Source organism: Misgurnus anguillicaudatus, chromosome 25 (assembly GCF_027580225.2).
Source record: "Misgurnus anguillicaudatus chromosome 25, ASM2758022v2, whole genome shotgun sequence".
NCBI classification, from domain to species: domain Eukaryota; kingdom Metazoa; phylum Chordata; class Actinopteri; order Cypriniformes; family Cobitidae; genus Misgurnus; species Misgurnus anguillicaudatus.
Window position 1 is genome coordinate 23489078 of NC_073361.2, and position 19052 is coordinate 23508129.

The following is a 19052-nucleotide window of genomic DNA, read 5'->3' on the forward strand; positions in this document are numbered from 1 at the left end:
TTTGTGTCTTTTATCTTTCCTCATACTCTGCTTTTTTCATTTTTCTTTTCCCAGTGAAAGAAGCAAGCAATTTTGCGTTTAAAAGACATCCAGTAGCCGCCCAAACGTAGTCCAGACGTCTAGCTTAAAACAAGGCAATGTTGGGGCTGTCAATGAAAATTGAGTAGACATCTATGGGTGGTTTCCCGGATAGGGATTATCTTAAGCAAGGTCTAGACCTCAGTTTAATTAGGAAATATAACTAGTTTTAAGAAAAACTTGCCTTACTAAAAACATTACTGGTGTGCATTTTGAGGCAAAACAAAGGGCACTGATTGATTTTAAGATATGTCAATGCAAGTTGTTTTTTAGTTTGGACAGCTCTTACATTTATTTTAGTCTAGGACTAGTCTAATCCCTGTCCGGGAAACCGCCCTAATACCATAGACCTTTAATCTTAAATAAAATGAAATAAATGAAGTAAATGAAAACACTTTGTAATCACTGTTGACTTTACCTACACCACTGGTCAAATGTTTAAAAATACAGAAATGTTAACAATGATCTTAAAAATTTCGTAGACAACACTATTTCTTCGCCAAACAGATACATTTTTAGTTAATAATTTTTTTTTTAAAATTCAAAAAATATTTTTAAAACAAATTACTTAGACTGAAACTTGGACTAAAAAAATACATAAAAAAGGAAAATTTAACCAAAGGGCTTGGTGTTTCACCTGATGATGATTTGAACATTGAAGGTGTTTACATTTAATCTGGGCTCTTATTGGCTGCTTTTTCTTTAATATTCAGTCTACACTACAAAAATTATTTTCAAGAAAAAAAATTCTTCACTTCTACACTTCTTAATATTTTTGTCTCGTTTCAGTAAAAAAATATCTAAAAATAAATCTAGTTTTTAGACCAAAAATATCAAATTTTAGTGATTTTGTGCATAAAACAAGCAAAATAATCTGCCAATGGGGTAAGCAAAAAAATCTTGAACATTTTTCTTAAACACTAAATTCAAGAAAAATTAGCTTACACTGCACTTCTACACTTCTTAATATTTTTGTCTTGTTTTCAATTAAAATATCAAAAAATTCTTAAATTAAGATGCTTTTTCTTGATGAGCAAAACGACCCAAGAAAATAAGTTTAGTTTTTAGATCAAAAATATTAAATTTAAGTGATTTTGTGAATAAAACAAGCAAAATAATCTGCCAATGGAGTAAGCAAAAAATCTTGAACATTTTTCTTAAACATTAAATTCAAGAAAATTCAAGAAAAATTAGCTTACACTGCACTTCTATACTTCTTAGTATTTTTGTCTTGTTTTCAGTAAAAATATCTAAAAATTCTTAAATTAAGATGCTTTTCCTTGATGAGCAAAACGAAATGTTTTATGCACAAAATCACTTACATTTTATATTTTTGGTCTAAAAACTAGACTTATTTTCTTATTTATTAAATATTTTTATTGAAAACAAGACAAAAATAATAAGAAATGTTTTTTTTTGAAAATCATTTTTTGCATTGTAAGTCATTTATTTGACAAAATATTTGTACAAATTATTTTTTAATATTTAATTTAATATTTTCCAATAACAGAAATTAATCTGTTTGGCACAGGTATATTTTTGTATATAATTGCAATTTATAATTATATAAATATAGTTATATTTATGTAATTTATTTATAGTTTATAATTTATTTATCATTTATAATTCAAAAGTATACACCTTTGGATTAAACGATTTTTAAGATAATTGTTAACATTTCAGTCAACTGTTTCAAAAATGTTGACCGGAGTGTACATGATGAAATATCATACAGTACACCTCACAAGTTTATTTTGGAAAAGCGACCAGATTCAGGTTTATTTTGGCTAGAAGTGGGTTACACATAGCCGGGTCTAAAATGACAGCTATTGCTTGCTTGGATTTGACCATGTGTGTTTGTGTTTTACTCTGTTCAGACTACATCCGCAGTGTTTCACTGCCAGTTCAGCTGCAAACCGAGGCCACGGGAAGCAGCAGCAGTGAACCAGGCTCCGTGTCTCCAGACTGCGACTCCAAGCAAGACATTTTCTTCGATAAGAAGAAACGGTCAAGCTCTGAAAACCTCATCAAACCAACCAGCTCAACATTTCTGAGGTGAGCTTAACATACGATGCAGTTCTCATAAATCCGATCTTTCGGTAGCTATAAAATTCCCACATGAATGCTCTCAAACCAGTCTAGACAAGCTTGAGACCCAAATTGGCCTCATCTGCATTGATAGTTGTACTCCCTGGCACGTGCGGTACTAAGTGTGTAATTGTGCGATTGTTGAATCGGTGTCTGGAATGTTAATGACGTGACTGTGTTTACGAAGACGAGCGTCCGCCGTCTGTACGGCACTCAGCCCACCTGTAAATCAACTCTCCGGGTATGAAGCTCTCCAGGGTCCGTCCTGACGGCTGCTCGACTCCTTGGAAACGCTGTTTAATTAACACAGAGGAATGAAAGGACAGGTGCGCTGTGCAGGTGTATGTACGTGTGCGTAATGAGATAATGTCTTTTACAGCAGGTACTCTCTGACTGCTAATAAAATAATCCCACGAACACTTTACCGACCACTTCTTAACCCCCGTTTTAACACACGCACACACCTGTCAAGGCTGAAAGAGGCTGTACATTCATAAACATCCACCTGTGTTTCTGTATAAATTATCTGGACCTGTGATGTAAGATAAATGCATTAGGTTTGTTTATCATTACAGACTTTATAGATACTTAACGCATTAACATCAAATTAACAAAATCTTTCATTTATTTAACACAATTTAAATCATTTAACATAGCTAGGGGATTACATAATAATTAAATTTACATTTATGCATTTGGCAGACACTTTTATCCTGAGCAACTTACAGTGCGTTACAAGGTATACGTATAGGTATATTTTTATCAGTATGTGTATTTGCATGGGTTCAAACCCATGATGTTTGTTGCTGCTAATATACACTGAGCTATACAGGAGCACAAGTAAACTCTTTTTAACCCTTCCCTGCCATTGATGGAGATTTCTGCCTCTTTATGCTTTCACTGTTGTACAGAATATATATCTCCACATCCAAAAGCAAGTAAATACAAATATTTTTGTTGTTGTGAATCATATGTGTACCACAAAATCAGTCATAAGGGTATTTTTTTTAATATAAAATATAAAAAAAAAATTATATAAAATGTTTTAAATAAATAAGCTTTCCATTGATGTATGGATTGTTAGGATAGGAAAATATTTGTCCGAGATACAAATATATTTGAAAATCTGGAATCTGAGGGTGCAAAAGAAATTTGAGAAAATTTCCTTTGAAGTTGTCCAAATAAAGTCATTAACAACTGCATCCACTCACAAAAATAAAGTTTTTCTATATTTATGGTGGGAAATATACTACATATCTTCATGAAACATGATCTTTACATAATATCCTATTTAGTTTTATAATATTATTTTATCATATTTGATCCTATCATCATTTTTGGCGTAAAAGAAAAATCAATAATTTTGACCCATACAGTGTATAGTCCAGGGTCACATGTACAATAGACAAAGTCTGACAAAAATGCTATTTTCTTAGCTTTTTGCTTAAAATATTAGAAAAATATTAACAGAGCAGATGCTCTGTTCTTTCATTTAACATATCAATGTATGTTTAAATATTCATAGGACAAAATATTTCAAGTTTTGTGAAAATTATCAACAATGCTGGCACTGTCTGGCAACTTGAAAAAAATGCTGGCGGGGAAAGAGTCAAAATGGCAAAAATTCATGCGATTAATAGCGATTGATTTATCTCCCTGGGGCCCAAAAATGTGGCGCTGCGTTTTGACGTGTTTTCTGCTTATCATAGCAGAATCGACTTAAAATACACCCTCATAAATAATCATACACTGCGCAATTTTAAATAGTGCTTTAGGATTGTTGCTTGCCAAGATCGTAGTTAAGTCCATGTCACACAGTATGATCTCAGTTTCAATCAATGTCAGGCTGTACGAGTTTAAAGGATTGTGTCTCAAAATTTCTGACACTGCCAGAATTTTGTCGGAGGATAATTTTGGTCGCAACGTCATTAGTCGGCTGTCTGTGAACATGTTAAACTAGCGATCAAAGACAGCTGATTTTAGCCATAGACTGTAAAAAAAGATGGACGACACGACATCGCCTCCCTCCATTGTAATGAATTGAAGCCAAAAATGTTCGACCATGGTCACCACCGTGTTACGTAAAAACGTCAGTTTGGAGCCAAGGTATGCGCAGAAGAAATCGTCCGTGGAGCCAGCGGGCGGAGCCGCAGTATCAAACTTCCACCCAAACACTCGCGCGACCTATAGAGACAGAGCGCAGTTATGCAAATTTGAAAAACACGCCCACCAGGGGGGAAACAATCCAACCATCTCCATGGACTTTGTATTGCGAGAGGCCGCCTCCTTGTCATTTCTTGCTAATAACAAAAAACTGAATAATGCCTAAAAGCTGCTGTGTGACAATATGTACAGCTAACAAGCCAAAAAACCCAGAAATACATTTTTATAAGCTGTCCAGCCGTAAAACCCAGCCTTTAAGGAGAAAAAAGTGGATAGCCAACTACGTTTCCCCCTAGTGGACGCAGTTCTATTAATAGCAATACTATGAAAAGTGCCTGATTCCACTTTTGTGTCTTTAAACGCTTGTTTTTTGGAGTCGACAGCTTATAAAAATGTATTTCTGTTTTTTTTTGCTTGTTAGCTGTACATCTTGTCACACAGCAGCTTTTAGGCATTATTATGTTTTTTGTTATAAGCCAGAAATGACAAGGTGGCAGCCTCTCGCAATACAAAGTCAATGGAGACGGATGGATTGTTATCCTTCCGGTGGGCGTGGTTTTTAGGTTATGATGCGCTGAGCTCTATCTCTATTCAAACACGCCAATCATAACAACACTCCTCGTTTCTATAGCATCAAATTACTAGCTAAAATGAAACTGATCACAAAATATAACAATTGAACATTTATGAGCGTTATATCAACTACCTGATAGAACCAAAACCATCTTTCGGAAGCTTTTATTGGAAGTGTAAATTATTTTTTATTTAGAGCAGAGTCATATTCGTTTGAATGGAGAGGGTGGGGTTTATGACTTGTACTGCAGCCAGCCACCAGGGGGCTATCAAAGATCCAGAGGCTTCACTTTTCAAGACTTATGAGGCACACCCAATTTTAGCCTAGGATTCCAAGAATATTTTAGGATTTCAAAAATTGTCCCAGACAGCTAAATCATGGTTGAAATCTCAGTGTGCACCTGGCTTTAGACATCATTTGAAACTGTGAAGGGTCTTCTTTAATTTGTGAACATTCAAAATAACAACAAATCTTTGTGTTTTTGTCAAATAAAGAAAATAAACAGGGTGCACATTCAGAATCTCTGTCTCCGCCAGCTGTCTTTCAAAACATGTTACAAAAAAATGTAAACTCCACGAATACAAACATGATACATCTAAAGAAAGCCTGAAATGTCTACTTTTAAACAAACTAATGGTAATCGAAAACAATTGCCTGTTTATATAATCTGTATTGAAGTAAATGGAGTACTGCTATTGTCAGTCCTACCTTGTAAAAAACAATACTGTGGTAAAATGATGATATCATCTTACCACGGTACTCACTGATTACCATTTTTATATAACTTCAGTAAAACTTGAAAGAGTACATAACAAAAAAAAAAAAAAAAAACATAGAAGCGCTGTCCAAAACCATGGTATGTCTTTAAATATACATAATGTCACATTTGCATAAAACTACTTTTAGATTCATGTTTATGTTGTGTCAGTGTTCCAGATGAGAGTCCTACAACAGAAGATCGCAGTTCTCCGGCCTCTTCTGAAAACAGTGACTCTGGACTCTTTCTCCTCAAGAAAGACAGTGAAAGACGAGCCATTCTTTATAAAGTCCTCAATGAGGACCAAGATAAAGTCACCTCCAACCTAATGGAAAACCACATCCAGGTGTGTGTGACACGTTGTGTTTACAGTATGTTTACACAGTATAGTGCAGGGTTCCCCAAATCTTACCCTGGAGGGCCAGAGCACTACAGGGTTTAGCTTCAACCCTAATCAAACTTCTGTGATTTTCTAGTGATCCCTGATTAGCTTGCTCAGGTGTGTTTGATCCGGGTTGGAGCTAAACTCTGCAGTGCTCCGGCCCTCCAGGGTAAGATTTGGGGAAACCTGGTATAGTGGATAGTGAATTTAACATGGAGGCTTGTGTCTGTATTTTAGGGCCAGGAAGAGCTGAAGTTATCAGTAGATCACATTAAACAGATCATCTGCATCCTGCGGGACTTCATACGATGCCCGGAGCGACGCGTCATGGCGACCACAATCTCAAAACTCAAACTGGACCTGGACTTCGACAGCACCTCCATCAATCAGATCCAGCTGGTTTTGTTCGGCTTTCAAGATTCTGTGAGTCAACAGTTTAACTACATTATTACTTCTCTGTGTTTATTTTTATATATTATGTCTAGAAAACCGCAATTTCTCTAACCGTGTGGTGCTATTGATCTACACTGCAACACTGCAAAAACAAAAAAAATAAATTTTCTTAGTGTTTTTGTCTTGTTTTCAGTAAAAAAATATTTAAAAATTCTTAAATTAAGATGCTTTTTCTTGATGAGCAAAACCACCCAAGAAAATAAGTCTAGTTTTTAGACCAAAAATTTCAAATTTAAGTGATTTTGTGCTTAAAGCAAGCAAAAAATATGCCAATGGGGTTAGCAAATTTTTCTTGATTTTTTTATTTATTTAGTGCACTGCAAAAAATGATTTTCAAGAAAAAAAATTCTTAGATATTTTACTGAAAACAAGACAAAAATACTAAAAATTCTTAAAGTAAGATGCTTTTTCTTGTTTTTTTTTGTTTATAGACCAAAAATATCAAATTTAAGTGATTTTGTGCATTAAACAAGCAAAAAAAATCTGCCAATGGGGTAAGCAAATTTTTCTTTAATTTTTCTTGAATTTAGTGTTTAAGAAAAATTTTCAAGATTTTTTTGCTTACTCTATTGGCAGATTTTTTGCTTGTTTTATGCACAAAATCACTTAAATTTGATATTTTTGTTCTAAAAACTAGACTTATTTTCTTGGGTCATTTTGCTCATCAAGAAAAGCATCTTAATTTAAGAATTTGTAGATATTTTTACTGAAAACAAGAAAAAATACTAAGAATTTTTTTCTTGAAAATAATTTTTTGCAGTGTGTTTAAGAAAAATGTTCAATATTTTTTTGCTTACCCCATTGGCAGACTTTTTTTGCTTGTTTTATGCACAAAATCACTTAAATTTGATATTTTTGGTTTAAAAAAAAAGTTTTTTCTTGAAAATAATTTTTGCAATAAAAAAAAAATTCTTACTTTCTTACTTAGTATTTTTGTCTTGTTTTCAGTAGAAATATCTAAAAATTATTAAATTAAGATGCTTTTTCTTGATGAGCAAAATGACCCAAGAAAATAAGTCTTGTTTATAGAAAAAAATATACAATTTAAGTAAATTTAAACTTAAAACAAGCAAAAATATATGCCAAGGGGATGAGAAAAAAATCTAATTTAAGCAAAATTTTCTCACCCCATTGGCAGATAATTTTGCAAAAATTCACTTAAATTGTATAGTTTTTGTCTAAAAACTAGACTTATTTTCTTAGGTCGTTTTGCTCATCAAGAAAAAGCATCTTAATTTAAGAATTTTTAGATATTTTTTACTGAAACAAGACAAAAATACTAAGAAAGTTTTTTCTTGAAAATCATTTTTGCAATGAAAAAAAAATTCTTACTTTCTTACTTAGTATTTTTGTCTTGTTTTCAGTAGAAATATCTAAAAATTATTAAACTAAGATGGTTTTTCTTGATGAGCAAAATGACCTAAGAAAATAAGTCATGTTTATAGAAAAAAATATACAATTTGAGTAAATTTAAACTTAAAACAAACAAAAAAATAAGCCAAGGGGATGAGAAAAAAAATCTAAAAATAAGTTTTCTTAATTTAAGCAACATTTTCTCACCCCATTGGCAGATAATTTTGCAAAAATTCACTTAAATTGTATAGTTTTTGTCTAAAAACTAGACTTATTTTCTTAGGTCGTTTTGCTCATCAAGAAAAAGCATCTTAATTTAAGAATTTTGAGATATTTCTTCTGAAAACAAGACAAAAATACTAAGTAAGAAAGTCATTTTTTGCAGTGTAATATCATGTTGATGTCTTTCTCATGTGGCTCTCTGTCTCCCCCTTGTGTTTAGTTTTTAGATGACAATGTTAAAATTCTCATCTGTTATCACTGTTTGTATCTTAGGTAAATAAAGTGTTGAGAAACCATCACATTAAACCACACTGGATGTTTGCCATGGACAACATCATCAGACGGGCTGTGCAGGCTGCTGTCACGATTTTAATTCCAGGTCTGTGCCAACAAGGAAACACAAACTAAGGGACCTAGACTCTGTTAAACAACAACAATTTTGTGTGCTCTGATATAAAATATATTAAATGCAATATTTAATTAATAAAAACACTTTAATTAGCTATCAATTTATGTTAATTGGATACACCACAAGATGGCACTTGTAGCGTCTAGAAATTTAAGTGCAGACAAGCTTTGCTACAAGACGATGGTAAAGCCCGGGTTACACCGCACGTTACAATGGAAGTGCACTCATTCTTAAAGAGAAAAACGTGGGAAAATACATAAACTGTGTCATGTTTGTCATCACGTCAGAAATTCATATCGCTTCATCTCGCCTTGCATTCGTTTTAACATCAGGTTATTTCCTAACTCCTAACTTTGCTGGAATGATGTTTACCCTTTTTGTTTGTGCTTGTGAATTTCTTTTGATATCTTTTATCAACCTCTGTATTGTACATACTTATAATTAAACAGGAAGTATTTATGCATACACCCGCTACACTGGAAATCCAAAATGGGACCCATGTGCAACCAGCCAATTTTTCATTGTCTATCTTTTAGAGCTACAGACGCATTTTGGTCCAGCCTCCGAAAGCGAGGGTGCAGATAAAGACGCAGATGAAGTCGACGTAGAAGACGACGGCGATTTTGCAAACGTGGCACGTGCGACGCAAGAAGATCAAGCACTCACCTCTGGGGTCAGCACCCTCAGCTCGGTCGTATCCCAAGAGGTTCAGCGCCCACCGCACCCAATGGGAGCCCAGCTCGGACGCCTCAAACAAGAAACCAGCAGGTACATATGAACGTATACACTCTACATTTTAAGCAGTTCAGTATCAAAAAATAAAGCCGGTGTGCCACCATTTTTAATCTAGATGTGCCAACAATGAAATGCAATGTATAAAGCACTAAATTAAATATGCTTAAAACATTATAAAACACGTCTGAAAGATGGAAGTCATATACACATAGGATGACATTAAAGGGATAGCTTACCCAAAAATATAGAATAGAAAATAATTTCATTAATGACTCACCCTCATTTTGTTTCAAACTCGTAAGACCTCCGTTCATCTTCGGAACACAGTTTAAGATGTTTTAAATTTAGTCCGAGAGCTTGTTGACCCTTTATTAAAAAATCTATGTACAGTATACTGTCCATGTCAGAAAGGAAATAAAAAGTCCATCAAAGTAGTTAATGTGACATCAGTGAGTCAGTTAGAATGTGTTGAAGCATCGAAAATACATTTCGGTCCAAAAATAACAAAATTACAACTTTATTCAGCATTGTCTTCTCTTCCGCATCTGTTGTGAAGCGCATGCGCGAGACTAAATTCAAATGATTCAGATGACGTGTTATCCTCAGACATGTTTGCGTAGTTTTTTTCCTTCAAACTTACAGCGTGTGGCTCCCTCAGACTGTAAACGAAGCTCGAGTACACAAAAAAAACAGCTGGGGCGCACCAAATAACACGTCAGTTACGTCATACTCGCGCATGCACTTCACAAAAGATGCGGAAGAGAAGACAATGCTAAATAAAGTCGTATTTTTTTAATTTTTGGACCAAAATGTATTTTCTATGCTTCAACACATTCTAACTGACCCACTGATGTCACATGGACTACTTTGATGATGTTTTTATTACCTTTCTGGACATGGACAGTATACCATATGTAGATTTTCATTAAAGGGTCAACAAGCTCTCGGACTAAATCTAAAACATCTTAAACTGTGTTCCGAAGATGAACGGAGGTCTTACGAGTTTGGAACGACATGAGGGTGAGTCATTAATGACATTATTTTCATTTTTGGGTGAACTATCCCTTTAAGGTGGCATTTTAATTTTCTGGTGAAATATCCTTTAAATGTAGACAAGGCCTGAATGTGCTAATCCGGATTTCTAAAAAAAGTATTACAAGTTGTTTTTTTTTATAATTGTGACAATCTCAGAAATAAAGGTACAAAGGTCCGTTTTGGTACGAATGTGTACTTTTGAGGTACCCATATGCACTTCTAGGTGCAAAAGTGTACTTTTTGAAAAGGTGCCGCCCCAGTGACTTTTGTACCAATTTTTTCTGACAGTGTATTTTTACTTATTTTACTAGTCGGTCTGGCACCAACAAATCAAGACAAGTAAAAACCACAGAGATCACATTAGTTCCTGTCCCTGATGTTTTTATTTCTGTGAAGTGCTTTGCAGCCACATGTTTGGCTGCATGAATATTTAGATACCTGCACAAGAGGTAGCCGATTGTTTTTGAGTCTACAATGATGAAAGATAAAACAAAATATGTAACCACACGTTTATTTTTGTTTTGATGGTGTGATATGAGGAAAAATGTACGTGTGATGCTACTGTTAGAGCATTCTGTAGTAACGCAAAAATTCATAGGATTGAACCCGGGAACACACTGATACTGATAAAATCAATGTATTAAAGGGGCCATGGCATGAAAATCTGACTTTTTCCATGTTTAAGTGCTATGATTGGGTCCCTAGTGCTTCTATCAACCTAGAAATGTGAAAAAGATTAACCCAGTAACTTAGTTTTGGTAAACCATTCTCTACAAGCACATGAAAAAATAGGAAGTTGATATTTGGTGTCATATATTATAATAATACCACCCCTTAATCTGCACTATCCAACCACAGGACTGCCATTTAGTGCAGAGAAAAGCACAATTGAGTTTTAATTGCAACAAACCACCATCATTGTGATCAGTGTTTGAATTTCATCAGCTCATTTGCATTTTAAAGGACACACCCAAAACGGCACATTTTTGCACACACCTACAAAGTGTCAATTTTAACATGTTATAATAAATTATCTATATGGTATTTTGAGCTAAAACTTTACATATGTGCTCTGGGGACACCAAAGATTTATTTGACATCTTTAAAAAGTCTTGTATTATGGCCCCTTTAACTTGTAATGCACAGGTCACTTTGGAAAGGCTCTGCCAAATTTATAACTGTGAGTGTAAATGTACCAGATTGTATGTATTCAATGGGAAATTTTCCACTAAGCTAAAAATTATTTTGTAGGCAGTTTGTATATATATTTTTTATCTTAAATAGATTTCTTGGTGCATGTCCTATTGTTGCCCTACTTGTATTGTTATTTAGTAAAGGGTCTTTGATGATACTTTGGATGATTTAATGGTGCATTGTGTAACTTTTAGAAGGATCTTTTGACAGAAATGCAATATAATATACACAACTATATTATCAGTGGTGTATAACGACCTCACATAATGAAATGTATTGTTATTATTACCTCAGTATGTGCCATTTTAATCTACATACACCGCGGTTCTCCTTACATCAAAGCCGCAGTCATGTTTCTACAGTAGCCCTGAACGGACAAAATGTTTTATAGAGTGCGTTTTGGCACTATGTTGTATCAGACGATGACGTGTTTGGCCTGTGGCAGCTACGATAGCTTTCCTATGCGTTTTGGAAGGGAGGGGTGAGCTGTAGGCTGAGCCGTTCATTGCAATTCACAATCTTACCACTAGATGCCGCTAAAAATGTACACAAAACACCTTTTAAAAGAGACTGTTACAGTGTTATGTTGCCCCCTGCAGGCTGCTTGAAGAACTGATCCAGAAAGAGAGAGAGTATCAGCAGGTTCTGAGACAAACTCTCCAACAGCGGGCGCATGACATCGAGCTTACCAGGATCAGACATCAGCCCACAGGTCAGTTGTGTTGAATGCAAAACCAGCATAGTCACATAAATGAAAGGGAACTGTAAGAGTGTATCTTAAAAGGTAACATGATGTAACCTTCCTCTCACTTAAAATGTGTCCCCACATTTAGTCCTTGAATTTGAAGGTATTAGACCTGGAAAGTCCTTGAAAGGTCCTTGAATTTGAAGTTAACTAAGGTGTGGGAACCCTGAACAGATTTCGCTGCAAAACCCTTTAAGTGCATGCAAGTTTTTTGGCAAAAATCTCCACTTCTTTTGACAAGACATAGTAAATAGTTGCAAAATCACCAAATACGCGACTAGAAACGTTGCAAATAATGTAAAAATGAAGGAACTGAAGCATACCTTAAAGGGAGCTGGTTGTATTTAGGTAAAAGTACTCTCATAGGACCCAAGTTGAATGTGATCAAAGTGGTTAAATGGGTTCTGGCAACAAAGCAATATTTCTTAGTATTCTATGGGCCGGGAGTAAGCAGAGTTGAAGCGAAGGTATTTCATGAACGTATATTACGTGCCAAGAGCATTTGCGCAATATCATTATAAATTTTTTTGACGGAGGTGGTGTTATGCAGCTTTTGCAACTGAGCTCTTCCAGTTTCAATTAGTTATATTTAATTATACAAGCTTGCTGCAAAGCATTCTGGGATTGCCTTATCCATGACAGATACATTTGCAGAATTTGGTTAAAACAAGCTGGACCCTTGGGAACAGCCTGTGTGTCGCCACATGCTTTTATGATGCTGCTGTCTAGGTAGACAGCTCCAACGGTCGTGAAAATGAGTTTTAATTGTATGTTTATTTTGTCATTTGAACATCCAGTTCTCGTACCAGACACGACCGGTCCTTCCATATTTCAGATTGCCACACAACCTGAGCCTGACAAGCAGCTCAACGATTGGCTAAAGGAACAGGGTGCTGACTCAGAGACTATAGACAAGGTGAAACACATCATCTATTCACAACTTGTCATTCTCACATCATGCTAATTGACTCATTTCTTTAAATAATAATGACTAGAGATTCATGCCAAGTTTTCGTGGTTTTTATCCCTGCCAGTTTGTTTTGGAAGACTATACACTTAACGACGTTCTTTGTGATATTACCAAGGAAGACCTTCGCTGCCTCAGGCTCAGGTGAGGGTTTAATGAGATCTTTAACAGTATCCTCTTTATTTGTATTTAGTAAATCTTTGCAAAACATCCTTATCACACTGTATGAAAATCAGAAAATATTTTTAGGAATGTAAAAAAAATAATATAAAATAATATAAATATAAAATAATAATATAAAATAATATAAAAAGTATAAAAGGGTTTTTTACACAATTGCATAATATCAAAACATGCAGTTTTTTTAAAGACATGCATGCCTTTAAGCAGATTGTTTTCAAGCAGAAGCCAAAGATAATAATAATTTTGACCGAAAGTATTTTGACACTTTTACGGTCACACATCACATTCACAGTCACATGATGCCAATTCACATTCCTTTCAGTTCTTTTCACACATTTGTAACCTCTGTAAAGCAGAAGGACAAGTTTTGCCTTTAACTGTGAAAGGATCAAGTTTGTTAATTGTGCATATTGAACAGACTTAATACTAATAGACGATCAATTATCATAAATTATTACAATATATCAAATATGTATAGTTTTTATAATATTTTCCTTATCTGGGTTTTGCATATTTAAATCATATTCTGTCGTTAATATTTGTTGCGGTGTATAAAGTAATTTCCCATACTTAAAGGGACACTCCACTTTTTAAAAAAATAGGCTAATTTTCCAGCTCCCCTAGAGTTAAACATTTGATTTTTACCGTTGTGGAATCCATTCAGCTGATCTCGGGGTCTGGCACTACCATTTTTAGCATAGCTTAGCATAATCCATTGAATCTGATTAGACCATTAGCATTGCGCTAAAAAATAACCAAAGAGTTTCAAGAGTTTTTCTATTTAAAACTTGACTCTTCTGTTGTTACATCGTGTACTAAGACTGACGGAAAATTAAAAGTTGTAATTTTCTAGGCCGATATGGCTACGATCTCATTTTGGTGCAATAATCAAGGACTTTGTTGCCGTAACATGGCTGCAGGGGGCGCGGTGATAATGCGCAGTGACCGAAATAGTCCACTGCTATTGAAAGTAACCAAGGGGACTATTTTCGGGCAGAGCGTAATATCACTAAGCCTGCTGTAGCCATATCCTTGATTATTACGCCAGAATGAGAGTATAGTCCTAGCCTAGAAGATAACAACTTTTAATTTTTCGTCGGCCTAATTACACGATGTAGCTACAGAAGAGCCAAGTTTTAAATAGGAAGAATATCAAAAGTCTTTGGTTTGGTCTGATCAGATTCAATGGATTATGCTAAGTTATGCTAAAAGTGGTACCGCCAGACCCGGAGATCTGCTGAATGGATTCCAAAAAGGTACAAATTAAATGTTTAACTCTAGGGGAGCTGGAAAACGGCATATTTTCAAAAAAAGTGGAGTGTCCCTTTAAGGGATAATTCACCCCCAAAAATAAAAATTCTGTCTTCTCATCCTCATGTTGTTCTAAACCTGTATGAATTTATTTTTTTATGATGAACACAAAAGAAGATATTTTGATGGTAAGCACACAGCTGATTGTAACCATTGACTTCCATAGTAGGAAAAACAAATACGATGGAATTCAAGTGGTACCTTCAACAAAATTATCTTAATTTGTGTTCATCGAAATAAAAACACTCATACATGTTTAAAACAACACGAGGATGAGTAAATGATAAAAGTATTTAAATTTTTGGGTGAACTATGCCTTTAAACCAGATTGTGAGCTCACATTTGCAAACCATAACTACGTTTATGTTATCTATAGTGGACACATCCACTAATAATGACCTATGGCTTTATTAGAAAAAATCTGTTTTTGGTTGTTTTGTTGAACCCCCTTGACCTAAATTATTATTCTTGAAGTACCCCCTGAAATATTGAAATATATTTTTTTAAACATTTATGTTTTTATTAGGGCTGTCAAAATAAACGCGTTAATAACGCGTTAACGCAAATTCATTTTAACGGCACTAATTTTATTAACGTGCGATTAACGCAACACGCAATTTCAGTTTGACCCACAGCTGGATGAATTGAGACGCAGCAAGTGACCAGCGCTGTCTAGATGAGTCGGAGCTTTTCATAAAAATAAGAACATTAAGCCCTCGTCTAGCGAATCCAATGCTCTAAATCAGGGGTGCCCAACCCTGCTCCTGGAGGGCTGCCGTCCTGCAGACTTCGGTTCCAACCCAGCTCCAACACACCTGTCTGTAATTATCAAGCAACCCTGAACACCTTGATTAGCTGCTTCAGCTGTGTTTGATTGGGGTTGGAGCTAAAATCTGCAGGACGCTAGCCCTCCAGGAACAGGGTTGGTCACCCCTGCTCTAAATGGTCATTAAACATCTAAAATGCACGTTTTCTGCACATGCAGTTTTCTTTATCTGCACGTTTTCTGTGAGGTGTACCGTCCCAAATCCATATAAAGATGCGTCTTCTTTCACTTTTTAGTTTCGTTTTAAAAAGCATTCAGAAATTATAGAAAATAGACTGCAGGACTTTCTTGATGTTAAAATAATTATTAAGAGAGATAAAGTTCGGGATCTGATTGATGTTAAAAGAGTTATTAAGAGTGACAAGACTCAAAAGCGATGTCTGACGCAGACGTCTGAAGCGCATGCACACAAACACGCGAGTGCGTGACCCTGATATATATAGACATCTAACACAAAATTACAGGTTTAAAAATATCTGTTTTGACAAGAATTCACGCAGGCATGACCTATAATCTGAAGTGAATGTTTGGTTAACTGTTAAGGAAAAGTATCTGTTGTGTCATTATATTAAACCCTTGCATTATCCATCTTAAAGTGGTCTGTCTCAATGTCAAAATTAAACAATAAAAGAAAAACATATATGTATATTGATATTGTTTTTGCTCTGCATTAACAGGTATAGTTCTGTCATGCGTTGTCAGATTCCAACAATTGTTCCAATTGTTTTGAAGTTTTTTAATAGAGAATGTTAAAATATAAATGACACATGTTTGAAAATTTGCTCATCCCAACTCAATTTGCCAGCACAGGTCAAAAATGATGCAGCAGCAAACAGAAATGGAGAAAGAACAAGGTCTTCTAAAGGAAAAAACATTTATAAAACTATGGCTGATGGTTCTGTTGAAAATGTAAACAGGCTGTTGTAGACATACATTTGCATATAGCATATATATTATCCAAATACATGCTGATTAGAGCATTAAAAACTTAAAAAGTGTTACATTTAGGTAAATTTAGAACAGATAAAAATGTGCGATTAATTTGCGATTAATCGCGAGTTAACTCATGGAATCATGCGATTAATCGCGATTAAATATTTTAATCTATTGACAGCCCTAGTTTTTATCCATTTTTATCAGTAGTAATTTACATATTTATTGCTATTATCTCCTGTTATTGGCCCATCATCTGGTAATTTTCTTTTATTGGTACATAAAACCTATCTGTACATGTCGCATGAGTTCTCAGTTTTCTGATATAGGCTAATTTCATGTAGTGTTGTGTTGTCACATGGCATGCACATTAACAAATAAAATTTCTATTTTTATTCATACGTGTTTTCGATTTTTGTGTTTCGGTTTTATTATTTTACCTTTATTTTTTTACACTTTATGATGTAATTAAAAATGATATTTTTTCCCCTCACGAACCACCAGTGGTTTACAAACCTCATTTTGTGTCAAAGTAATAGTTAACTAAACAAATTAATACATACCTATCTTTTTTCAATGCGTGCACTTTTAATCTTTGTATAGCTGGTTGTGAATGTGTTAGCATTTAGTCTAGCCCCATTCATTCCTATGGCTTCAAACAGGGATGAATTTAGAAGCCACCAAACACTTCCATGAGTAGTTACACAAGTAAGTATGGTGGCACAAAATAAAACTTTGTTTGGAGCCATAGGAATGAATGGGGCTAGGCTAAATGCTAACACATATAAGAAGAGCTGTACAAGGATTGAATGCACGCAGTGGTAAAATATAGGTATGTATTAATACATCTAAGTTGAGGTGAGAACATAATAAAATATTGAAAAACGGTGGTGTTTTCCTTTAATATTTTATGTGATGCTGTGAAATTAGTTTTGTGGCTTCGATGACAAAAACGACCAGTGTACCCTAACACTGCATACTTATTCACAATCAGTGTCTAACATGTTTGTGTCTATGTCTGCACAACAGGGGTGGTGTGCTGTGCCGCATCTGGAGAGCCATTCAAAGACATCGCAACCGAGGACTTAAAAAACTTAAGAATGATGAGGGACATTCGGAAGGATGAAAGTATCCGAGATACTTACGGATACCCGAGCCAACATAAAACACACTGCCCTGTAACGAGAGGCTAAATATAAACGCCTGTAATGGTGTAAACCTTTACAATTCTGACGCACTCTGCCTAATTCTCTCATCTGTTGCTTTTGTGTCATTTTCAGTATGCCGTTTCAGATTTCCATCTCATTTCCATTTAACCTCGTTTGAAAAACCAACAAGGATGTCAACAGCTCGATCCAGGAAAAGGCTTTCCCGTACTTTCCCTTATAACTGACATAGAGCGATTTGGGAATAGGCCGCGCAGAACCGACCTGACTTATTGTCAGACAAACTGTTTTAAATGATGGAGAATATGGAAATATGTTTTAAATGATTTATGTGACACTTCTGAAGAAGTCAGCACAGACCTCTTGGACCAGAACCGTGGAGATTGTTTTAGATACGCCTTTTGAGGGGTTTGCTTTTGAGTACAACAATATTCGTAAAAACATCTGCAAATTTGCTACTAACAGAAGTAGCTGCTTAACAGTAGTTTAACCGTCGCATACCAGTCACAGATCTGTGCAAGACCAGTCTTGAAGAAGACAAATAGCTGTGGTTAATACACCATAACTTATGTTCCTCAGACATGTCATTCTCTTAAAAATGAAATAGTCTATTATGTTGTTTTTTTTTGCAATTGGTATAAACGATACTGGCCCCAGGGGTATGAATTGAAGATCGATAATAGACCAAAGACTCGGATGTGCTTGACCCACTTCTGCAGATTTACTTCATTCTCATTTGTGATTTTTTTCTGTGATGTTTTTAAATTTCAAGAAATGTTTTTTTTTTCAAAGAAAGATTGTACTCAGAGCACCACTGTTCTGTCAAAGCTATTTAAGTTATTTCTATAATTTGTATTGATGTCAGTGTGAAAGTGATGTTGACGATGATGGATATCTTATCTCTGATTCACTTTGGGAAAAAAACGATTTCATGAACAGGATATTCAGGCTGTGTCTAAAATGAAATGCCAACTCGATTCACTCAACTGCAAAACTTTCAGGGTGAATAAAGTTCAGACTTGCAACATCGTGTACACCTGATCTGATCTAAATAGATGAGAACATGCAAATTGCTTATCCATGAACTGTCTCACATGACAGACAAGTATTTTGACGCCATTCAGGTGTTTAAAATAGTTTGAGTTGTGAAAGATTTCACTGTCAAAACGGAAATATACATTTTTTAGGATCAGACTATAACAAAAAGATCTACAGTAAAAAAGCTCTAACATTTCATCTTAATCCACCTAGTTATGCAAGCATTTGGAAAGTATTTTTCCTTTAAACGTTCAGGATAGTTTGCGTGTTTAGGACGCAATGATGCATGCTGGAAAAAAGAGTCACACAAAACACGTTTTGCATAGATTTTCTCAATATTTTGCAACTTCTTAATGGAAACTATCATGTTGTGGAAAACTGAATGCATTTGAACAGTACATAACTGGTCTTTATTCAAGGCACGCTCACATTATCCCAAC

At 34.9% G+C, this 19052-nt stretch overlaps 1 protein-coding gene across 4 annotated transcripts in view; it reads left to right on the top strand.

Moving 5' to 3' along the window:
• The window catches only part of map3k15 (mitogen-activated protein kinase kinase kinase 15), a 42944-nt gene extending 24345 nt beyond the window's left edge, over positions 1–18599 (top strand). For all 4 annotated transcript variants that reach the window (XM_073863848.1, XM_073863847.1, XM_073863849.1 and 1 more), the window contains 9 exons: positions 1956–2133; positions 5832–6006; positions 6280–6465; positions 8344–8449; positions 9016–9247; positions 12043–12155; positions 12986–13104; positions 13223–13299; positions 17438–18599. In XM_073863848.1, coding sequence (XP_073719949.1) covers positions 1956–2133; positions 5832–6006; positions 6280–6465; positions 8344–8449; positions 9016–9247; positions 12043–12155; positions 12986–13104; positions 13223–13299; positions 17438–17534 — 1283 coding nt within the window. In that variant the 3' untranslated portion in view covers positions 17535–18599. The remainder of the gene's footprint in view (positions 1–1955; positions 2134–5831; positions 6007–6279; positions 6466–8343; positions 8450–9015; positions 9248–12042; positions 12156–12985; positions 13105–13222; positions 13300–17437) is intronic.
• Positions 18600–19052: the final 453 nt, after the last annotated feature.